This window comes from Doryrhamphus excisus, chromosome 16 (assembly GCF_030265055.1).
Source record: "Doryrhamphus excisus isolate RoL2022-K1 chromosome 16, RoL_Dexc_1.0, whole genome shotgun sequence".
Taxonomy (NCBI): Eukaryota; Metazoa; Chordata; class Actinopteri; order Syngnathiformes; family Syngnathidae; genus Doryrhamphus; species Doryrhamphus excisus.
Window position 1 is genome coordinate 14000002 of NC_080481.1, and position 24271 is coordinate 14024272.

At 41.1% G+C, this 24271-nt stretch overlaps 2 protein-coding genes across 7 annotated transcripts in view; both read right to left on the reverse strand.

Moving 5' to 3' along the window:
• Positions 1-1632: 1632 nt before the first annotated feature.
• LOC131104434 (specifically androgen-regulated gene protein) lies at positions 1633-6829 on the reverse strand. Its single transcript, XM_058051603.1, has 4 exons — positions 6757-6829; positions 4681-4825; positions 4215-4377; positions 1633-4141 (listed from the first exon to the last, which is right to left on the reverse strand). The coding sequence occupies exons 2-4, from the start codon at positions 4783-4785 to the stop codon at positions 2838-2840; spliced, it is 1572 nt and encodes a 523-aa protein (XP_057907586.1). The 5' UTR covers positions 4786-4825; positions 6757-6829; the 3' UTR covers positions 1633-2837.
• Positions 6830-7175: 346 nt separating this feature from the next.
• The window catches only part of LOC131104049 (ankyrin repeat and SAM domain-containing protein 1A), a 52517-nt gene continuing 35421 nt past the window's right edge, over positions 7176-24271 (reverse strand). For 2 of the 6 annotated variants that reach the window (XM_058050767.1, XM_058050772.1), the window contains 13 exons: positions 21041-21097; positions 20295-20364; positions 16820-16932; positions 15090-15188; positions 13572-13718; positions 13396-13503; positions 13014-13229; positions 12789-12926; positions 12636-12707; positions 11790-11876; positions 11515-11652; positions 9890-10072; positions 8590-9356 (listed from right to left, as the gene is read on the reverse strand). In XM_058050767.1, the coding sequence (XP_057906750.1) occupies positions 9240-9356; positions 9890-10072; positions 11515-11652; positions 11790-11876; positions 12636-12707; positions 12789-12926; positions 13014-13229; positions 13396-13503; positions 13572-13718; positions 15090-15188; positions 16820-16932; positions 20295-20364; positions 21041-21097 (1545 nt within the window). In that variant the 3' untranslated portion in view covers positions 8590-9239. The other 4 variants (XM_058050769.1, XM_058050768.1, XM_058050770.1 and 1 more) reach the window with 4 other exon arrangements.

Here is a 24271-nt window from a genome sequence, read left to right on the forward strand (position 1 = left end):
GTCCCTGAAATTATCAAAAAGTATATTAATATTGATGAGGAACCTTGGCCTTCGACCTTTGACTTTCACCAACTTAGACATGTTTACCCTTTAAAAACAAACAAAGTAACGTGTTTGGACCGTTCATGAAATAAACACATACATGAATAAACGGGAGTACATTCAAGAGCAAGTAAAGAACAAAGCTATACCGTGACGGCTCATGCTGTCTGCTATATTGTTGGAAAAAGCTGCAAGATATGAAATTGCGTCTAGTGTGCGTGGAAAATTTAATGTCATTTTCATTGCAACAATAAATGTCAAATTCCATTTCTCTTCATCATTTTGAATGCCAAGCCCCCGCTGTCATAATAGTCAACTGTGTGTGTTTGCTCCTCACACAGAGCCATTAGGCTATCATAAATAAGACTTTATTCCTGGGGTGCAGAGAGCAAAAATGATGAAGCATTTCTTACAACTCACCAGGGCCTCATTATCTTTTATTTTGGATAATAAAAAACAGGAATCTTTATGTTGCATTACAGAAAATGCAAAAAAAAAAAGGCCAAAATAAATCATATGCTAAGCCTTTATTTACATTGTACGGTATATAATAACTGGGCTCTTGGGGTAAGCTCACAAAAATAATGCAGCAATGATGTCCATCTATCCAATTGTTTTCTATGCCGCTTATCCTCACTAGCTGGAGCCGATCCCAGCTGTCCTTAGGGGAGAGGCGGGGTACACCATGGACTTTTTGGTGTCCGGGGAGAACATACAAACTCCAGACAGAGTTGCCCAAGCGGAAAATCGAACCCTGGTCTTCCTGATATCCTGACCAAGACGATGCCTTGCCATTAAAATAATGAATTAAAAAACTATTATAAACTGTGAGTTACATTGTTAGAGCAGAACATGTCGCAATTTGGCTTCTTCATGACTTAGCAAGGGTGTGGAAGTAATGAGCATACAGTTACGTGTCGTCGAGCTCTACTGTAGCTTTGAGGCGACTCTTTAGACAGCACAGCGCTGAGCCGGGCATGTTTGAACTTCAGCGATGGCTCTGTGCCACTTTGTCTGCACTAATCCTCTTTGATGGCCTTGCAAGTGAAGAAAAGGACGAGCCTTTTCAGGCAGACGCTATGTGAGGGAAGTTTGCCCGTGCGTCATGAAATACCAAAGATCCTACACATGTTTAATTCCATCTTTCCAGTGAAATACCGTATCATGTCTGGCTCCTGGTGTTCAGAAGCACCCCTTAAAGTAACATCATTCACATTTGTGACGCATGTCTAAATTAAATTAAAATAGATTAATTAGATTAAATTAAATTATTGCAATAAATTGAAGTTCACATTAAAAACTCTACACTAACTACACTAACTACACATGACACTAACTTCTAATTCACTAACAGCGTTAAAAACAATGCCATTCAATTTAACTTCTAAATTAATTAAATAGTTAAAATTAATCTACTTGTCAATTTATTCCAAAACAAATTATTTTAAATTCTAAATTTTACTCACAATATTTCTTAGCATTGCAGGTTTATTCTCCTCGTAACTTTAGATTTCTTCTCTTCAGTCGGGCTTCTGTAGGCTCTACTGTCGTCACACAAAAACAGAACAAAGGGAGACTGAATGCAACAGGTTTAGTTTCTCCTTCAAATGCTGGCTTCAGGAGCTTCTTTTATGCAAAGAAACTATGATCCACTTTTCATTATTTTAAATCATAAAAAAAAATCATGACACAAATAAAACAAAATACATACAGCAAATGAATCTAGATTACTCATTTTTGGGTTGGAGTTAAATGCTTCAACATGTAGGTGTAATACCAATTCAACTACGTTATTACAATACTACTATACTGTATTTTAAACACTTAGAAGAAGACTAAGAAGCAAGAGTATCCAGTTCATTTTGAGGCTTATGGCATTGGTGCATAACTCTCTGCTGCTCTCTAGTGGCCAATATGTTTTTTGCTACAGCATTCCAGTCAATGTTTGTGTTGCATGTTGTTCATTATTCCAACTGTTTTGAATGTTCTGAATGCCTCCCCTTACACTAAATGGGGTGCCCAATGGATCATGCACTATGCACAGCATGTGTTGTGCGTGTAGGGAGTGGCACCCCTGTCCCTACTGCATTCAAATGCAAACATCTGAGCCGCCTGAGGTTATCGTTTCCCCACAGTGCCAGGCAACATTAAGTGCGAACAGAACAGGAAAGACGGAATCCAACTCTCAGCAGCTATAATGTTGTAACAGCCCACCAGATTCTTAATGTGCCATCATAAGCAACGGGTTGCACTAGTTCTTGCATCATCACATCACATAAACCCGACAAAGGCAAAGCCAGAGACTGGTGACTTGACATTACACACTAACACTTGATATATTAGTTAACCTGTATATGATGACAACCTTTTTAACTTTCTACACCTGTAAAGCTATATTACACGTTGTCGCTATGTCATTATGAAACCATGCACACTATATTTCATATTCTTATCCACGGTGCAACTACTGTTCAAGGAAGAAAGGACATAGTTTTTAAAGCATGTTTGTGGTCATGACTAAAAAAGACATCAATGATAAGCTTTGGTAAAAAGTAGACTTCATTTTCACTCAAGATTAAATGACTTCATTGAGAGTTATAGCAAATATTATGACCCCGGGTGCTTGACTGACAGCTTTAGTACACATACTGTACAAAAGAGTCATACATATGTAGCAGGTTATAAGGTATGCAGATGTGACTAGTGTCATATATTTGTGTATAGTGTATTTACTATACTCTATGTGCATATTATAAGTAGCTTGTCTTTTGGATGAGAGGTTAGCATTATTAGCCTCAGTCCCTGATCAGTCCAAGCTTCTTTAGGGCGTCATGGCGGCCCACTCCGTTTTCATCCCGAGGGCAGATCCTCACACTGATGCCTTGCGACCGCGGCAACTTGCGAGAGTCTCCCAAGTGTTGGAAGTTGGATTGGGTAGACTTGCGCCTCCGAAAGTCATGGCTGGTGGCGTGACTGAGGCACTGCTCTACGCTGACGCTTTCGTGATAAGACACGGGGCGACTTATGTGGCGGTTGGCATGCACCTGTAGACCTGACTGAGCGCCTGTGGACTTGGTTAACTGCTTGACCAGGTCTGAAGGTGTTCGAGAAGGGGTTCTTGACTTGACAGCATTAAGCGGACTTCTTAAAATGTGTTTCACCAGAGGTTGTTCATGATGTAACGGAGGAGGCCTGGCAGTGTCGTTGAAGGTGTTGGGTAAGGGAAGAACTTCAGATGCAGAGGGCGGGGTGCTGATGGAGGTATGCGATGGTGTTAAGTCGGTTGGACTGCTCGGAGATGAAATATCTGCCAATGACTTTTGGGTTTTAGGATCAAGATCTGTCACATCACTTTTAAGCAGACCAAGCTTCCGGAGGGCCTCGAGGTGGACTCTTTCACGGTCGCTGTTGTCAGTGGGTGAATTCAGTTCTGGTTCTGGAGTATTGTGTGGCATGATAACTTTGTTAGAAAGACTCTTTGGTTTGGTAGCGACAAAGGATGTTCTCCTGGGTTCTGTGCCTTCAGGGAGAAGGATGACTGGGGGAACAGACACCAAAGCAGATGAATTCAGACTGGCTTCTATCGGGAGTTTTTCCAGAGGTTTCTGCTTATTCTGGGAGCTGGCAGGACCTCTCTTCTCCAACGCTCTCTGGTATAGCTGATTCAAGTCAACAGAGACTGGTCTGGTGCTACTGGTGAGAGGGGTTGCTTTGACATCTACACCGTTCGGCTCTGTAACAAGTCTTGGGTCATCCATAAAGTCAGAAGGAGGGGGGATGAGATCTAAGTCTATCTCAGGAGTACTACAGGTGAGCGTGTTTAGAGAGTCATCAATGGGAGGTAAACACAGTCCTTCAGCATCTGGTGTGGTACCGAGTGAGTCAGTTGACAGAATTTGGAGTTCTGGTGTGGCGTTCACAGAAGCCTCGTGAACATCGCTGGAAATATCTGGTTCATAGGTGTGATTGAGAAGATGCTCAGCTAGATTTTCCTCGCTTAGCGTTCCGTATTCCTCCTCTGCTGGTAAGTCAACCAGCAGCGGGGGGAGGGTCTCGCAACTGGGGCTCATTTCAGACTCATAGTTCAAACCAGAAACATCTAGAAGACAAACACGCAGTTAATATGTTACCTTTAGAAGAAAATAACTTGTTTAATAACGTGTTTAATTTACCGCTGATTTTATTCAAAGTCATCTTCTCTTCCAGATGTCCAGAGTCTGGTTCATCGTTGGATAGTCCACTGTCTTCCTGCACCTCCAGAGCTTCGATGGTCTGCTCAAGATACATGAGGCATGCCCTCTCCTCCGCAGATAAGTGCTCCAGGCTGTCCTCACTCTGCACACAAATAGACATCACTTGCAACAATTCTTACTCAGCTACAATAACAAAATTTCAGGTGAACGCCGTCAACAACATCAAGGCTCACAACAGATATTATTGAAATGTGAAGGTATGGAGATTAACTGGTACAAAGACAGCACTGTTACATGTTTTCTCCACTAGGCCAGAAGAAATGTGGCCTACATAAGTCCAATTAGTCCAACTATGGCCGTAGCTCAGCTCATGCATGTAAAAACGTACTTAGCCGTGTTCGGTAACATGATAGAAAAAAAACACTTGTCAAGAGGAAATACTCACACAGCCTGAGTTCACACTGATCACACTGTCATAGCTTCCGACGCTCTCCATATTGTTCAAGGACCCCATGGCAACCTCACCATGCCACGTGTCACCCTTTGGCATCGCACAAACAAAAGGATGAGGGTGGTTCAGGTTGAAGAATCTAAAATGAAAAATGAAAATGACAAATCTGTTCAGGAGGGAAGGGTTTTTTTTTTTTTATTTGCAATGGCCAACCACACAGTTGGGAGATTGGGAAGACTTTGGTTCGAATCTCCGCTCGGGCATCTTTGTGTGGAGTTGGCATGTTCTGCCCATGCAAGTGTGTGAGTTTTTCTCCCGGTATTCCGGTTACCTCCCACATTCCAAAAACATGCCTGTTACGTTAACTAGCGACTCCAAAGTGTCCACAGGTATGAATGTGAACATGAATGATTGGCAAGGTAAGGTAACTTTTAACCCAATTCAAAACTAGCTCTACACCTTTCTAAATTTAGTATATGTTGTGATTAATTGTAGCAAACGCTTCATATTAATAAATACTGCAGCTGCACACTGTAGTAGTGGTTCCCAAAGTGGAGTACGCGTACCCCGTGGGGGACGTGAATACAAATGAAAAAATTTGTGCCAAACACTCAAAGTTACAAGTGTGCCTGAATCCCTCACAGTGTAGGGAGACACAGCAGGAAGGACACAGAGTGGCAAGTTGACTTATAAGTCTTTTTCTGAAACACTTGAGTTCAATTTTAAAGCCCAATTTCATGTCTTTTTCAGTTGTGGTTTCAAACTTTTATCAGCCGAAGAACAGCCTGTTTCAGTTTAATGGATGTTTGCAATAAATTGCTTACTCCAAAAAATATTTGACACAGTTTACTGACCAACATTAGCTACCATTGAATGTTTAGGCTATTATATCCACACAATGACTCAAAAATTGCCTGTCACTTCTCTGAGACTGCTTTTGTGCACGCCACACGCAAATATGTGAATACCAGTCAGACTGTGTGAAAGCCATGGATGCCATTCATTTTATTCAGGTTGAACTGGATTTTTTTTTTTTTTTTTACAAAGTTTAAATTCAAAATGGGACAAATGTAGGCTTGTTTTTGTTCAATCTGATCTTGTAAACAACTATTGGTAATATATGCTAACAAAGTGTAGTTTAGAGCCAAAGAGGGACACCACCTTTATGTTGTGAAGACTCCCAGTATTGCAGACCACTAAATTGATATGACCTACATGTTGGTAGGTCTGCATTGAAATGAAAGCCTTTAATTCCCCCTTGGAAGCTTTAAAGTTACGGTAATTCCTTAATCTGCAGAGTTAAAAAGAGACGAAAAAACATAGACATCAAACCTACAGGGTGCACCCACAGCTGAGTCAGGATTTAATAGCGAGTGGAATGTCACTTTGCTTGCTCACATACCTTCATGACAAGCGGGACATTAAAGTAAGCGCTGCTTTAATGTATTCAATGTAGGTGTTATTTACATTTAAATTAAATCAATACAGCGGAATTCGCACTCATTCGTGACTCAGCATTCACGGGCTCACAAAATATTGGTCTGAAATCGGCTAGCTTAATGCTAACATTAAGCTAATGCTTAATTAATGCTAACATTAAGCTAGCGGGAGGTTTTGGCGGGGGCGCGAGCCATGTCAAAAATAGACATAATATGGCGTCTCAATTCTTGCCATTCGCTGATGCTTCCGGGACGTAACCCCTATGAAAAGCTACTGTACATGGATCCTACGTTTACATTGTAGCGCAAGGGGGGGCAGACTTAATGATTAACAGTAACTGACAACAAGCAATTATAAATGTTTAAACTCTGCACTTTGGAATGTTACTAGCGTTCCCGGGGAAATATTGACATTTTCCTCATCAGTGGGTCTTAGTTATGTAAAAAAAACAGTTTCCTGTGTATGAAAGGAAATGTTTTGGGAAAGCAGGAAGTGCATACAGAAAGTAAACTATAGAGATAAACATTTCCTAAACCCTCCTTTCCTAAACCAAAGTTTTTTTTAAAAAAAATGTAAGAATAATTTGATGGAGTGGTGAAATTAAAATGAGAATTTATCCTCATAACTTACCTGAAAGTTGGACATGAAGGTGAACAGGTGGAGGTGAGCTGCGTGGGCTGTCAGTGCTCCACTGAAACAGAAGGAAAAAGGGAGGCGGGAGAACACAACCCGGTTCTCAGCCAATCAACCTCAAAACACGTGATCACGTGTGGCCAATCAGCCAGTTAGACCACAGGAATGGTATGCTTTATGTACAAATTCAATAAACTATAATAGAAAACCACACTGATTTATGTTCTTTAGTTGCAACATGCTATTCATGTAACCAAGATGCTAACTAGATAGGTATTTGTCACTATTATTACGGATACGCATAATGCACTCTCAATGTACACTAGTTACTGCAGGTATTACTCAGTATTTAATTAGCAAATACTACCTACAAAAATGAAAGTACTCTATTTAGTGTGACTAGTATTAGATGTTAGGGTGAGTGGGGGTATTTATAACACAATGCATTAAAAATGATATGTATATTGTTGGCTAAATGACTGGAAAATAATGTAATTATGTCCAATTATAGTTTATGCTTTCATGGAAATATATATCTAAACATATTTTTAGGAGATTGTGCTGATGGTTGCTTCCTGCACACTATGATGCATAACTTCAGTAAATGCCCAGACACTTTAACATGAGTATTTAGTGCTCTGATTAAAGGCAGCAATAATCCAACTGGTTTGATTGCATTTCACTGGCAGCTCTCTAAACCTCTGCAGTTTACCTGCACCGGTTCTGAGGGAGAGAAGAAAAAAAAAAACACAAGAACATCACAAACTTCTCAAAATTTATTAGTTGTACATTTATGAAAAATAGTCATTAAAAAAATGGAAGCCCAAGATTATGTACAATCTTTTTTTTTTCTTGAAATGAGGTCCCTCTTGTGTTCCACTCAGCCTCTTTAAATCACAGGACATCCAGATATGTTGAACTTTAGAAGACATAGTCCTATTAATCTCTTTTGACAAAAGTCAAAAATTACATACATACATATACATATATACTGTATAGAGATCTATAAAAGCCAAAATCATTCAAGTATCAAAATAAAGACAGCGAGATTCATGTACAATATCATTTTTTTCATCAGATTCATCCCAAAATATTTATCCTGATCCTTAGTGATGTGCAAAGGCAGGTCGGACCAGGCTGAGGCTCGAAGGTGCTGACAACCAGCGCGTTAAAGACAGTGTACCATAGATTTAACCCTACTGGTCGTACCAAATACAGTATTAGCCAAGCGGGTGTACATCAACACACCCTGATTACGTACCCATATACAGGTCAGCTGACCAGCATGTACCATTAACAGTCAACAAGCTGTTCCCTATTTCGGTTTTGTACTAAAAATAAAAGCTAAAACGAAGGACCATTCCGCATGGCAGGTTTGATAAATAATCTTGTCAAGATTAATTAAACAAAAGAAGCAGGAAGACTCAATGAAGTTCCTGCATTAGGACGACTGTCCTATCGAACAATAAAAACACACAAAACGTTTAAATGCAAAAAGCCTGTTGCACAACTTGACAACAGTCTGTGTAGTGTTGCTTGTTGGAATTTTAGTTTGGTTAAATTAAGGAATCACTCCGTGCAAGATTGTTTATCACAGTTATATACAGTATGCCGAGGATGAGATGATAAAGCTTTTGCACAAAGAAACAAACACCTCCCTGCTTTAAGAAGATGGGAGACCTTTCGGACAAACCATGGAAGTAAAAACAAGCCGCTTCCTGACTGTGGTGATCCACCAATGCGAGATGGGGCTCTCTTTTGCCTCCCCCACAAATCATCCCACCTGTCATGCAACAGGGTTGTCCTTTTTTGTGTTCAGCTGAAGGAAGAGGACACATGCACACACACACAACAAACAGTGAGGTTAAAATAAAGTAACTGGACATGGACACAGTGATTTAGCCCCAATTGATTGAACAAGTGGGATATTTCCAAAAAAACAGGAGACACTAAGGAGGTTAGTGAAAGTGCATTGATGCTAACTTTGTAAGCGTATCACAGTGTTTTGCCTCAAAAAGGAGTCTGCTACAGATGCTGCAAGCCCAGTGACGCACAGACACATCACCAGACATCTTGCCATTGAGGTGCAGGATGCATGCAAGCGTCACAGTTGAAGGAAAATGCTGGGCGTCAGGAGGAGGAGGTGGGGGAAAGCTCAGAGCAGTTGTCAGCTAACAGAGCAGGAAAAGCACCGAGACTTATCACCAAGAGTCAACAGGGAGATGTTGACTGGGTGGAAAAAAGGTGACGTATTGTACAGAGTAGAGTTCAGGGAGCATACAAGGTCAACAAAAAAGGTGACTACAACGTTGACCGGCAGGCTGGAAATGTAAATATACTAACTGGAAGAGGATTAGAATAAGTGTGGCGAAGATGACGAGGCAGGAGTCGCAGTGAAAGGCACAAAGAGGGCGGGAGGAAGGTGAAGGACAGGATGTGAGACCAGGTCGAGGGTCAGGAAGAAGAGGGGGAGGCCTCACTCAAAAAATAGTGGTCTCGTACTTAGTGCTGATTGTACGCTTGGGTTCCTTGGGGTCCACGAGCCACGTGGCGCTGCTCTGGGACTGGGAATCTCCTTCCTGTTCCAAATGGTCGCCCTAATTAAAAAAAAAAAAAAAACAGAGTTCCTGCACTTAGTATTCACAACAGTGTTACGTTTTTAGGACTTACTAACCTATTTCTAGACTACTTGCACATTATTTACCACTAGGGGGCGCCAAATTGACAGGCCAGGAAAGCTCACCATACAACTTTAAAGCACAAATACATGAATAGCTTACTGGGAAATGGAAAAAAAAGCAAAGTATGACAAGATGTAGCTAGAGGAGGATGTGAAGGCATCATCACTGGAAGTTTCACGTTGCTGTCAAATATCAATGACTGCGTAGGGCAGCATACGTGACGATGTCAATGCGGTGACCAAAATCAGCATGTGTAATGTGCGAGCGGTCCTTCAATATTCAGTATGTGATCGCTAATGATGCAACATCAGCATCGTCAAGTTACGGTGTGATGATTATGCTAGCTTCCAGTGCTTTAACTTTGATATGTGTTGCTTTGGTAATATAAACACATAGAGACAAGAATGGAGTGTACAAGTGACATTTTTTACAGTAAAATATCAACTCACCCCTAATTTGCGAACGCTGCCTCGTGGTTTGGGCACAGGTCGACTGGACATGGTCTCCATGATATCTGACGGAGCACCGACTGGGTGATTCTGGTGTTGTTTGGTCCTCTGGGCCTGCAGAGCCAGCTGATAAGCCACCTCGAACGCTTGACCCAGTGTTAGTATGATCTCATATGTTAGGTTCTAAGGGAGAGAAATCACACAGTACCAAGATTTACTACTACTTTCTGTTTAGAGAACTAAACCATGAGAAAAAGCAAAAAAAAGGGTCCTCAAAGTAAAGTGTAGTGCATAAGGTAACCCAGGGGTGCTCATTAAGTCGATCGCGAGCTACCAGTCGATCGCGGAGGTGGTACTGGTCGATCGCTGGTCGATCGCGGCGTGACATTAAAAAAATATCATCCTAGCATCAATGTCACTTGATTGATATACAGGGCAGCCATTCAGATGACAACTGAATGTTGCCCTTCGGGCGACCAATCAAATCAAACAACGTCTCTAAGTGCAGCAGAACTTATGATGTCAGCCTATCATCCATCCCCGTTACTTGATTGACATACAGGACAACCAATCAGATGACAACTGAATTTTGACCTTTAGGTCACCGCTCATGCGTAAACAACGATGCAAAGTGCTAAGCTAGTCGGCGAATTGCGAGATTTTAAAGCCCTCGCTAAAGTTTATGGTCACTAAAATGAGTGAAGGAGCTGGACCAAGTAAAAAGGCAAAAACTGGACCAAGTAAAAAGGCAAAAAACATATCACTTCCATACGGATATGGAATATTGTACGGATATTATGATACGGATATTATCCATAACTGATAAACATTTGGAAGTGTGCTTGAGGCTGGCTATCAGCAGCTACTGTCCGGACTATGCATCCCTGGCTGGTTCAATTCAGTGCAAGTCATCAAAGTAAACTCAGGTAATTACAAAAAATGTTAATAGTTAATTATGTGTGTTTTGCAATATTGGCTCATTTGGTTATGTAAGGTACATCAACATACATTGTACGTACAAATAATCCTCAATACATTTGAAAATAAATAGATGTTTTGCATTTTTGTAGTGGGTAGATCATTTTGACTCGGTCATTTTAAAAGTAGCTCGCATGCTGAAAAAGTGTGAGCACCCCTGAGGTAACCTATACTATTAGGGATTAGGGAGTTGTGTCACTCCACGCTGCTTATCCTGAATAGGGTCGCAGGTATGCTGGAGCCTATCCCAGCTGACTTCGGGCAAGAGGCGCGGTACACCCTGGACTAGTCGCCAGCCAATCACAGGGCACATATAAACAGGTACACCCTGGACTAGTCGCCAGCCAATCACAGGGCACATATAAACAAACAACTATTCACTCACATTCATACCTATGCACAATTTGGAGTCGCTAATTAACCTAGCATGTTTTTGGAATGTGGGAGAAAACCCACGCATGCACGGGGAGAACGTGCAAACACACATTCCTCTTAAAACTGAAACCATTCGAATACCACAAAATGGAGAGCAGTGAAACATAAAAGCCAAATTGTATGCCCCCCCCAGCCCCACCCCTTTAAGAAGCACTGCTCTAATGACATATTCAGCACTATCTCTAAGCACACAGACAAGTGGGTGTCATTACCACGTCTACAGTGCTGAACACGTGACAGTAATGGTGGCTCGTCTGTAAATCCTTGGTGATGTACGCAAACGTGCACAAGTCCTCTGGGTCCTGGGCCGCACAAGAAATGTTACGGATCTCATGCTCTGCGATGATGTTCTGCATGAAGGAAAAGAGTGAGTCTGAAGATGTGTCTTCTGAGTCAGGTTCTACAGGTGCTTTTATCCGGTCGCACCATTCGACTATGTAATTGGAGTCTGGTTTATTGTCAATGGAAGAAAAAAAGAAAAGCTGACCTTGCTGGCTGCATCAATGAACTTCACACCCTTGTATGTGATAGAGAGGACAATAGTTGGGACTTTTCTCATCTGTTCCGTTGACCTCTGGAGGAGATCACAAAGAGAGATTTTTTTTTTTAAATCCTAATTTAACAAAAGGTAGAGCACTTTGCTTTTTCCATTAAGCTAACAATACAGTAAACCTCGGATATATCGGAAATTCGCTCACAACGGACAGATAAAAAAGAACTGATTTTTCTGTAATGCATTTCCAATAAAAATTCATTGCATATATCGGATTTTTTACAACGGATTTCGCCTATTTCGGACAAAATCTCCAGTCCCGTTCCAATGCATTTCCATGAAATTTCCCTCGCATATATCGGATGGCCGCATCGTTATGCTAATCTTGTTGATGTCACTGGCTATTGTCTTTCTCCTGGCTCCAGATTTAGGACAAATATAAAAGTGAGTGACGTCAATAATACTTGCACAGCAGTGAATGAGATCTTAACCTCACTATTGGAAATAACGTAGGCCTGACGGGCGTAACAGGGCCTAGCTTAATTAACAATTTGTTATGCTCAGAGTCCAATAAAGTTAAATTCTCATTACCTTACGTCTCTTTTCATTGCCCAGTCCAGGTACATTGGAAACATAGTCAAGGAAGTGCCTTTTTATAACGGATAAAATCCGATTTACGCATATACCGGATATAAATCCGATATATGCGTAAAACGGACATTTTCCGGTATACGCATATAACGGATTTCGCTTATATCGGACAAAACCAGTGGGAACAATTGAATCCGATATATCCGAGGTACTTATCTGTACTTGTAATAAAAAAAAATGGTCACGTACCCGCATTTTTGCACAAGCATCCTGGGTGGATTCAGTACCCCGTAAGTCCTTTATGAGCATGGAACCCAGGTACTGTAATGACATTTAAGGCATTCACTACAATATGTAGACAGGTAAAAAGTTGTATTTGTAAGCATGGAGACAGTAACTCACACTGGCTTCATAGGCGCAGGACTCAAAGATGAGCTTTTCGGGCTGGTGATGCCAATTCTGGACTGGCGCATACGGTGCAGCCAAACTAGGGGGTCGAAGAGTCAGACGAGGTTCCCGATGTCGCTCATCATGCCGTTCCTGGAGAGGGAAAAAAAAAACAAAAAAAACAAGGTGTCTACACAATGCTTCTTACTGGAAGGGAGAAACGGCGGCAATGAAACGCACATGTGATCTACGCCGCTCGCTGCGATGACGCTGGGTGACGTCGTAGTCGCTATCTGGCACTTTCTTCCTCACAGGTTCTCCTGCTGGCAGAAGAGGATCCATAGAGTGGCTCATGTAGGACTCCGCCTGACCCAGAGACGATGGCGACTGGGAGGCGGGGAGGTCTTGGCACTGCAGACAATGTGAAATAGTTTCCTGATAATGTTGACCTTTCATCTAGTTTGAACAGAAGGGAGGCGGATAACAGATTAAGCTCTTGTATTATGTGGTTCTTAAACTTTTTTTTGCAGCGTACTCCTTTGGTAAAAAAAAAAAAACCCAAAAAACATGATTAAGAGTTATTATGTAATCAATTATATCACCCAGATGGGTTTCCCCTCACCCTGATTTGAGACAATCGAGGCGGCTTGATGGGAGGTTCCTCATAAGGCCTCTCGGCTAATGATGCAATGATGCGCTTCCTGTGACCAAGCAGCGTGATCTTTAGGACCTGGAGGAACGAGAACAACAGTCACATTGAGACACCCTCCTTTGACATGATCCATCACGCTGACTCACATTGACAATCTCCAGTTCCCAAAGGTTCTTGACGCAGTCTAAAGAGCGGTAACCACTGGTCAGGAAGTTGTGCAGGTACTCGTTCAGACCCAGATTCTCTAGCCAGGAGGAGAGGGAGTTGCTGCCGTCACACCCCAGCGCTTTCATCTAAGTGGAATAAATAATAGGAGGGCATCACAAATTGCTAAGGACTCATGTTTGCCCTCCTACCCTCTGGGAGGCGCTATAGGAGTTTACGGACAAGAACCACCAGGTTCAGGAACAGCTTTTTCCCCCAACAGCTGTCTCCTTGTTGAACTCTGCCCCCCCATTGCCCACCCCTTCCACTACTTACATCCCCCCGCTGATCTATGCCCCCCCCCATCACTTCATTGCACTATTGTACATATTACTGTAGTATCTTGTTGCATTCATAGATCATACTGTTTATAATTTATATAATCTGCAATAACCATACTCTAGTCCAGGGGTGGGCAAACTATGGCCCGGGGGCCACATCCGGCCCGCCAAGTGATTGAATATGGCCCGCCTGTTCTTTTTAAAGTATTTCATTTAAATTTACCGTACAACCTGGCATCATGGCTTGAGCCAACCTTTTGATGGTTTAAGTAGCTGTTTTATCAATATTGTTATTTGATGTGGTATGTTGTTCACAAAGTGCTCCTGGAAAAAGGGCCACAAGCACAATAAAAAATAAATAAAAAATAATAAAACAATAAAAAAAAATGAATTCATTCATTCATTTTCTACCACTTATCCTCACGAGGATCACGTGGGTTGCTGGAGCCTATCCCAGCTGTCCTCGGGCGAGACGCGGGGTACACTCTGGACTGGTCGCCAGCCAATCACAGGGCACATATAGACAAACAACCATTCACACTCACATAAAATAAAAATATTTAAATAATAATAATAATTTAATTTATAACACACTTTACATCAAATGAATGACCTCAAAGTGCACATATAGCAGATTGCATGACTATTTTACAGATACAATAATTCCAGGTGGACAGTTACGTGTAAAAAACATAATAGTCTGGCCCCCCGTCAATTTTGTTAAACCAATGCGGCCCGCGAGTCAAAAAGTTTGCCCACCCCTGCTCTAGTCACTTCATTGCAATACTGTACATATTACTGTTATTATATATTGTCACATCCATACTGTTTATAATCTGTATAATCTACAATAGCCATATTATAGTCATTTATATCCCTGTACATATCCTCAATGTATTATAGTCATAGCCTGTTATAGTTTTTTTTTACATAGATCTGTCCATTTTTTTTCTACATTTACTTACTACTAAGGTACTTATAAAATTGATACTTCTGGTTGGATGCTAACTGCATTTTGTTGCCCTGTACCAGTGACATGAGCAATAACAATAAAGTTGAATGTAATCTAATCTAATATAATACCCTCACACATCATAACAATCCCTTGACTAAAGGGAAACTTAGTGGTGTCTCTGCAAGGAACCAAAAGATGGTTCATCTGTGCTTTATTGGTTTTACCTTGGGTAAGGACCGCGCTGCATGCAGGATCTTCTTCCTGTGGCCTGGGTCTGTGATCCCAATCTCTCTCAAGTCCTGGTCCTCCATGACATTGCTACCCTGTAGCACAAAGACGGATGAGATGTGGGTTAAGAGATTTGTATTGCAATTACTGTGGAAGCCACCATAAAATGTACTAAATATCAGAGGATTCAAGCTAGTCTAGAAGCAAAACAATAAATATAACAAGAAATATTTGCATACATTGCAACATCAAACGATGCCTGATGTGAATTTACAAAAATGCAATCATGCAAATGTGTCGTCTCTTTCAAGAAACGGCATGCTGCTCATTCATGTTTACTTAAGCTGAACAGTTTATTTTTTGCAAAGGTTAATTCAGCATCATGGAACAATATTTTGTTGGTGTTCGCGTCTAATAAATAAATATGGATGCCGCCGATTCTGATCATTCATGAGTGAAACTGGACCACATCGATACAGATCACATGGATTAATTCAATTTATTAATGATATGTGTTCTTTTAGGGCGGCACGGGGGTCTAGTGGTTAGCGCGCAGACCTCACAGCTAGGAGACCAGGGTTCAATTCCACCCTCGGCCATCTCTGTGTGGAGTTTGCATGTTCTCCCCGTGCATGTGTGGGTTTTCTCCGGGTACTCCGGTTTCCTCCCACATTCCAAAAACATGCTAGGTTAATTGGTGACTCCAAATTGTCCATAGGTATGAATGTGAGTGTGAATGGTTGTTTGTCTATATGTGCCCTGTGATTGGCTGGCCTCCAGTCTCGCGAAGAAAAAGCGGTAGAAAATGAATGAATGAATGAATGTGTTCTTTTAGCCCTCAATATCGGCATCGGCACCAAAACTCCCATATTGGTCGGGCTCTAATTGATAGGGTTCCAGGAGCTCTTTAAGATATACTGTAGATATAAACATGGCGTGACATTGCTTTTACGTGTATGATTGTATATTGATTCACCTGCTTTGGACAGAGAGGATATGCTATTTCTAAATATTGACTTTCACTTTCATGACGATGGGATTTTTAGGATCATTCTAGTGAGTCCTTGTGATGCAGCTGGATTGGTGATAACACAACCACCATAACAATATGACTGTGGTCGGTCAAAATAACATGTAGCACTGGACGTCATGATTTAGGACGTGGTGTACCAAAATCTTGCAAACAATGCCTGAAAAGAGATTATTGCAGAGGCTTACACAGTGTCAGTTTTATCAGAACTATCCAACATTGGAAGAAGAAAGAGAATGACACTTTTTTTGTGCTGCAAACTGAATGTAGTTGTATGTTCTGAATACATTGAATACAGATGTTCTATAAATCCTATTTTATTTACAGAGGAATTACGGATAAGAAGCATTATAATATCACACCTTTCAAAGCAACCACTTATATAGTAAGGACAGTATGTACACTGTACAAAACATACGTCCATGCATACAGTACTTACATAAAACACATCATATGTGCCTAATGAAATGGAATTATATGCTCTTAAAAGATCCAGTATTGTATCTACAACGTCACTTTATCCACAAACAGTTATGGATACTCTCTCTCGCCCTCTACTTTATAATAGCTGTAAGAATAAATTACATCATAAAATGACGGCTCACAATATAAAAGATGAAAACATAAAATGAATTAAAAAAATGAACAAAAGTTAATGACACCCATTCATTTATGATGATATATAAAAGCACTCACCATGAAATGAAGATCGTCAAAACCATTAAGGAGCAGCTTGCTCTCGTACTGCGGCAGCCCCACCAGCTCCAGCCAGTCCCCCACCGACTGCTCCAGCAGCCGGACCGAGGCACCTGTCGAAAGGGGAAGGCGCTTCAGGAGCGAGAAACCTTTGAGCCGGTAGCAGCGGCACTCCGAGGATGACATGTGGCATTGCCACATCATCCTCGGCCAGCAGCGCCGACTGCACCAGCAACAGCACGGCAGGGGAGACAGTGTCCTTTGTGTACAAGGGGGGGGGCCGGGTTCCGCCTGTCAGCGGATCCCGGACCACAATCGGTGAAGCCTAACTGAAGTGTGCCCCTCTCCTCAGAGGCAAAGATGATTGTAGAGATGACAAGAGTTGGTTGACTACCATCTAATAATTAGTCATGTTTTTTTTTAAATCAGAGGAGAGGTTCTTTGGAGGAGGAGACACTCATTTCTGCGTGGAAAAGACCCCACACAGGAGAGTGGATGGAAACATTTAGGTGGTGAAAAGAGACCGGGATGAACAGCACCGATTAATATAACAACAATATGTCCAGGTGAGACAAGAACGGATTAGGACGGATTCCATAACATAGCATAAATGATAGCATCATACAACTCCATCCATAAAATGTATTTTATTATAATAACTAAAATTTAAACGTGTCCTTCCTTGTACAAACTCCCGCAAACAGAACTGGTTTTAATGAATCCAAACAGTCTAAAAGCTCAAGTCGAATCCAAATCGAGGGTCCATCCGAGCATTAAAATGAACTTTGATAAGAGAAAATGGAATCCAACAGCAATATTCCTGCACAGCTTTGGAACAGATGTTGAAGTAGCGTCTACGTCTTGTCCGTGATGTCTCTCTCCCCTTCTTACCAGCTCTCTCTCTCTCTCCTCCTTACTAACTCTCTCTCTTTCTATAATACTGCTCCGCCGATCTATTCTCCGCTTTCAAAGCCTGCAGGTGGTGTTTTTTTTTGTCAATGGGAGCAACTGCCTCAGCGAGACCTGCAGCACCACTCATTATTCAGTTTGACTAGCATCGATAAATTGACTAGGCACGGGGCCAATCAGACACCGGGGGCCCCACAGTCAACATCACACAGATGCAGACCTGTAATGAATGACAATGGCTTCCAATGGCATCTTCCTGGCTTCATTGAGGTGAAGCTGGGAATATTCAGATAAAAGCTTAAGCCTTAAAGAGACAGCATCTTATAGAGAGTGTTGGGGGGGGGGGTGAGAGAGGCTGCCAAGTGATGTGGCACCGACCGACTGATACACCGCAATGCTCTCAGCTTTCCTTGAGCCTACAAAGAAAGATTAGCTCATCCCCTGACATACGTCGTGGTTAATATTTAAACAGCTCTCTCCTGTACGTGGAGTAACAAACAAGAGGGACAGAATGACAGAAATACTGTGCAAGGGGGGGGGTTGCATTTTATTGTTTGGTTTTAGTGTAATTAAATGCAAGCCCGGAGGTGAGTTTCAAATAATGAGAGCATTTAAAAGCTGAAGGGGAGAAGTGATGCGAGTGATGCTCAGGTTTATTGCCTCTCCCCTGACACAGTCATTTATCAGGATAGGTCCCGTAGATACGCACACATGACAGGAAGATGGTTTGCACCTTACAAATACAGACATAACATAAATCTGACGAGTCTTTTTTCGAATTCTTTACAGCCATATTGCTTCCTTTTACACTAAAAGAAAACCAGGAATCTTTATTCATAAATGCAATACTTTCATAGTTCGCGATTAGCAAACTTTCTGACTCTGGTTTATAATATTCTTAGAGCCCTCTAGACATAAAATAACACCCCTATAGTCACCTTTCTACCGCGTCGTGGGGGTGCTGGAGCCTATCCCAGCTGTCTTCGGGCAAGAGGCGGGGTACACCCCGGACTGGTCGCCAGCCAATCACAGGGCACATATAGACAAACAACCATTCACACTCACATTCATACCTATGGACAATTTGGAGTCGCCAATTAACCTAGCATGTTTTTGGAATGTGGGAGGAAACCGGAGTACCCGGAGAAAACCCACACATGCACGGGGAGAACATGCGATGGTCGAGGGTGGAATTGAACCCTGGTCTCCTAGCTGTGAGGTCTGCGTGCTAACCACTCGGTCGCCGTGCAGCCCCACCTTTACCCAATATAGTAGAAATAATAACAGAAAACAAGCCATTTAAGACATAAATAAGACTCATACTCATTTGTGTTGCGATGAATGTCCTCCCTAGGGGAGCTTAGTGAGGGGCGGACAGGAGGTGACATCTTGGGGTCAGAGTTGACTGTGAGCTTGGCGTGTGGTATGGCCGCAACAGGAGGCTGTGCTTTTATCAGTAGAATACTACATAATATCATATTCCAGGGGTCTCAAACACGCGGCCCGCGGGCCAAATGTGGCCCTCAGGACACTAGTTTGAGGCCCCTGCCTTGATATGAAAGTTTAATGTTAGTGCGGCCCGCGCAAGTTTGATATGGATGCTGTATGGTATCATGTACCCAGAAAAGATTATTACGTTTGATTAATGTTCATGTTAAAGGTTAAATAACTGTTAATAGTTATCCTCCCTATCCGTGTGGAAGTGGTAAGTTTTTGGCTATTTAAGTTTAAAGGAAATAACTTGAAGGCTACCGTTTAGGTCGCTAGCTCTCTAGTTTGCGAGTTAGCATGTGTCTCAAGACCCTGCAGTTGCGCAATATGTTGTAAATAAAAAGAGTATAAATGTGACTATAGTCGTGTTTTGTCATGTCTACAGGGCTCTAATAATGCTTTGTTCATTTTAATCTGAAAAAAATAATTTGTCTACCCACCAACTATATGTGGTTTCTTAAGTTTTTATTATTTGCTGTTTTATTATTATTATTATATTTATTTATTACTGATTGATTGATTTTCTTTATTCTTGATTTGTTTATTTATTTTTCATCTTATTTTGTGTAGAAAAATTTAAAAAAAAGTTTTTTTTTTTTTGAAAACCTGATGTGGCCCAGTTGATGAGTTTGAGACCCCTGTCATATTATAACATTTCTGAATGCGTCTTCTGAATGCCTTATATTTGCATTTTAGTTCATTTAGTCATTTGAATGCTTGAAAAAATATGTAATATTTGCTTAAATAGGCTGTAATTAGCTGGCGACCAGTTCAGGGTGTACCCCGCCTCTCGCCTGAAGACCCCCCCCCCGCGACCCTCGTGAGGCTAAGCGGTAGGAAATGAATGAATGAATGAATGCTTAAATGGGAGTATGTATACATTTTACATATATATAATACATTTTTGAAAACGTGCAAAACAACAAAATTCGAAGCATGAAGTAGAATGGGACAACTCTATTGTCCCTTGAGAGGATTTACTGGAATAAAATTGAGGGGCACACTCACTGTCAGTGAGATTCTGCCCAGTAGAATTGGTTATGTTCCCCTATTAGCATAAACGGTCATACTGTACCTGGAGTAGCGTATTGCTGATCTCTGGAAAAGTCGATGCCAGCACCAATCAGCGTCATGATTTTCTCAATCTGAGGGCACAAGTACAGAAGAGAGGGATTACAACCTGTGGGACCCATCACTCCTCAAGCCCCTCCACCGCTTTACCAGAAATGACAAAAGACACCCCTTTGCATCAAACTATAAAATAGCACATAAAAGCATCAAGATTGTTTTTTTTTGGCAAGTCACAGTACTTTTCTAAAGACCATAACAGTCATTTGCTGAAAAGAAAGGTGAATGTCATGCATGTTGTCCTTAGTTACATTAATGAGGTTATTAATAAGAACAACAAAAGAAATCCCAGACCACCATAAGCCCTTGAAGTATGTTCATGCATCTCTACACAATGCATCATGCATGCTGTCAAAAAAAATACTATACTAACGGTTATACTAGTGGTAATTGACTTGAAGTTGATTAATACTATATATATTTTTTTTAGTAAATAAATAAATACAGATTAATATGTTCCAAAAGAGCATGTGGATTAATCCTTTTTTGCTGCTGTTAAACTCAGCAGCTTAAAAGCCTCTTGAGTTTCTTGGAGGACAAAATGAATAATCAAGGTGATTATGTTTTTCAAAAGGGTTCACAAACTCCAATCTAACTCTAAAAAAAAAAAAAACAAAACGCCCCTGAAGAGGACAGAACCAAATCCCAAGACGACCAGAAGATATTTAAATATATGGAGGATGGGTGTCTTACACTGTCATAGGAATTAGAGCCCGGTGGGTTTGTGCTGGGAGATGGCGCCACTGTCTGCTGAGAGAGAATTCACATTTTGGGTTGTGCCTCCCCTTTCATGCATGCCTACGCTCAGGTGTGATAAGGCAGTTTTACCACCCCTCGTGTATGGAGTAAACAATTTTTAAAAAATTGGACATACAGTTCATGACGGAGACCTGAAACAAGGGGACGGGGTGCATTGTGGGAGAGGCCGACTACGACGGAGCATACACAATAGGCAGGGGTCAGAAGTCACTGACCAAGCGGAGGGAGCCAGCGTGAGATTAAAAGCAAGGGAGCTCATTCATCAAACTTGTGACAGCACTGCCGCTGTTAGGATGACTTGGCTGCTACTTTATTGTTCATTAATAGACTCGGAAGATTTCATACAACACAACACAGCACCGACCGACAAAGGATGATGAAGCTTTTCAGGCAGATAGAGGCAACAAAAGCCTCCGACTGGGAAGTTGGCACGAACGCACACCTCGGATGGATGCTGCGGACTACCAAATGACGTCAAGTGGGAGACAAATGCATCACAGTGGAATGCAGTCACCTCAATGGCACAGCAGGACAAAGCACTGTCAGCAGTCCCCGTCAACTAGTACAATGATAGTCCAATGTCATTGCTCCTTGTTTTAGAAACAAGGTCCCCCCCCCCTGCGGAACTTGGAAACATCGCCTCTTCGGCAATCAGTGAGTTGTCATACAAACAACTACAAGAGTTTGACATTTCTAAGGAAGATGGTTTTGCTCCTTACAAATATAAATACAAATACAGACATAACATAAATCTGACGAGTCTTTTTTTTCAATTCTTTACAGCCATATTGCTTCCTTTACACTAAAAGAAAACCAGGATTCTTTATTCAAAAATGCAATACTTTCATAGTTCGCAATCAGCAAAAATTTCTGAATCTGGTTTATAATATTCTTAGAGCCCTCTGGACATAAAATAACACCCCTATAGTCACCTTTACCCATTCATTTTCTAACGCTGGTTGCTGGAGCCTATCCCAGCTGTCTTCGGTACACCTGGACTGGTCGCCAGCCAATCACAGGGCACATATAGACAAACAACCATTCACACTCACATTCATACCTATGGACAAGTTGGAGTTTTTGGAATTTTTAACCTAGCATGTTTTTAGAATGTGGAGAAAACCCACGCATGCACGGGGAGAACATGCAAACTCCACACAGAGATGGCAGAGGGTGGAATCGAACCCTGGTCTCCTAGCTGTGAGGTCTGCGCGCTAACCACTCAACCGCCGTGCCGCCCCCTTAGCACAAATTATCTCCTAGTATTAGCCAAAATAGATTCACTCGATTTTTAGTTGGGAAAAAATATTTTAACTATTCCCAAGAAATAATACGCTTATGCTTTAAAGAAAAGGTCTAGTTCTACTTTAAATTAAAAAAAAATACAATCAAATATTCAGGTTTTACATGAATACTACAGTACAATCAGGCTAGAAAGCATCAATTATATTCCTGTTCACTTCTACCATGGTGGACACGGTACAACGAGCCTCTAGGGGGGGAATCGATACTCACAAAGGCAGGCTTCATATCGGCTATAAGGTCTTCTGGGTACCAATTCAAAAGTAAAAGTTGAAACAAAGTGGCCCCTCTCCGTCAGTCTGCAAGCCTCTCTCCTCCCATCTGTGCACTTCACATTGTGTCCCCCCCCAGATTGTCATCTCCAGTCTGATCCCGCGGACCAATCCGAAGCCACATTAGCATGCACGTTACACACCAGTGCACACTCGCATTCAGATCTCCTGAGAAGCATAGGCCTCATGCAAGAGACCGAGACCTCATGCAAGTCAAATCTGTTCGCCTTAAAAATCACACGTTCCACGATTGCATATCTCCAAAGTCAAAAATTGGTGAAGGAGGGGTGCAGCTGTAGGAGGGGAAATAAGGTGAAGAACAATGCAATTGTTTAACAAACCAGATTAAAATAAGATGTTCTATATGAAGTGTGTGCATGACTTGGGACCTTGGACAATGGTACATATGACTGTCTGTTGGAGCAGGAACACAGCATAAAGAGAAGGATGATGATATATGAGCATCATCATTGGTTGGCATGCTATTTGGAGGCTGGTCCAAAAGTGACAAAGATGGAGGTGGTCACTATGATAACGGTTTAAATGTGTGAGAAGTCACTGCAAGCTTGGAAAAAACGGTGCCCCGTTAATAGACCAAACTACACAGTATGTGCAGAAGTCGAGTGCTGTGCTATGATTAGCATTGAACTAGCTAGGGAAAGATTTTCAACACAGTGATCACATTGATCCTATTCATTATGTATTGTGTAAAACGATGGCAGGAACAACTCGAATTAAAAGAACAAAATGAGTACAGAGTCACCACCCTGCTTGGTGTGAGACATGTTGTGCACCACAATTATGCACATTAGCACTCGATAAAGTCATCAAATCTTACTTCTATGCATTCCCACATGGTGTCAGCATTTGGGAGCCAATGTGAGGTTAAGAAAAAAAGGGGGAAAATACAACCAAATACATCCATACATCCAAAATAGATCTGTCTGTGCATGGGAGAATGTAGATGGTGTGTTCAAGGGCCATCAAACAAAGTAGGACAAAGCGCCACTCGCATTTGAACATTAAAAATTGGGAGATTTCTAATAGTTACAGTATTGTAATCATATAATGCTATATATTATATAATATAATTATTATACAATATAAATAATATTATATTATTAATATTATAATGTTATAAATATGATATTATAATATTATTATAAATATATTAAAAATAAATAAGTTATAAATATATTAAATATATTATAATAATTATAATTATATAATTATGTAATTTAATTATTAATATCTATGTGTTTTGATGACCGTGTTTTACCAGAGAAATTCAATTACATTGAGTTTGCACTTTTAACTAAATATTTTATGACTATTTTCCCAAATAATGTTCCAAAATAAGCTTTTCTACTCACATTTACAATTTAAAACCAGTAACCATAAACAAATATTATTTTGAGCTGATACTGTAATGAAAAAAAAAATGTTTGTGTCACGTTTGTGCTCGCATTTTGTATTTGCTGAACCTTTGTGAGTGAGTTTCAGAGCTAATAATAACAAAAAATAGTAATAGAAAAATATGCTTGCTGGTTGTATATTATTTATTTATTTTTTCAAATCGTTTTCCATAAAG

Bases quoted from the DNA above. Each gene is read 5' to 3' on its own strand.
- LOC131104434 (XM_058051603.1), bottom strand. From the start codon at position 4,785: ATGCCAAAGGGTGACACGTGGCATGGTGAGGTTGCCATGGGGTCCTTG. The intron at 4,378-4,680 runs GTGAGTATTTCC...ATTTGTGTGCAG, and splicing joins TCAGTGTGAACTCAGGCTGT to AGTGAGGACAGCCTGGAGCA. The intron at 4,142-4,214 runs GTAAATTAAACA...TTTGTCTTCTAG, and splicing joins GACTTTGAATAAAATCAGCG to ATGTTTCTGGTTTGAACTAT.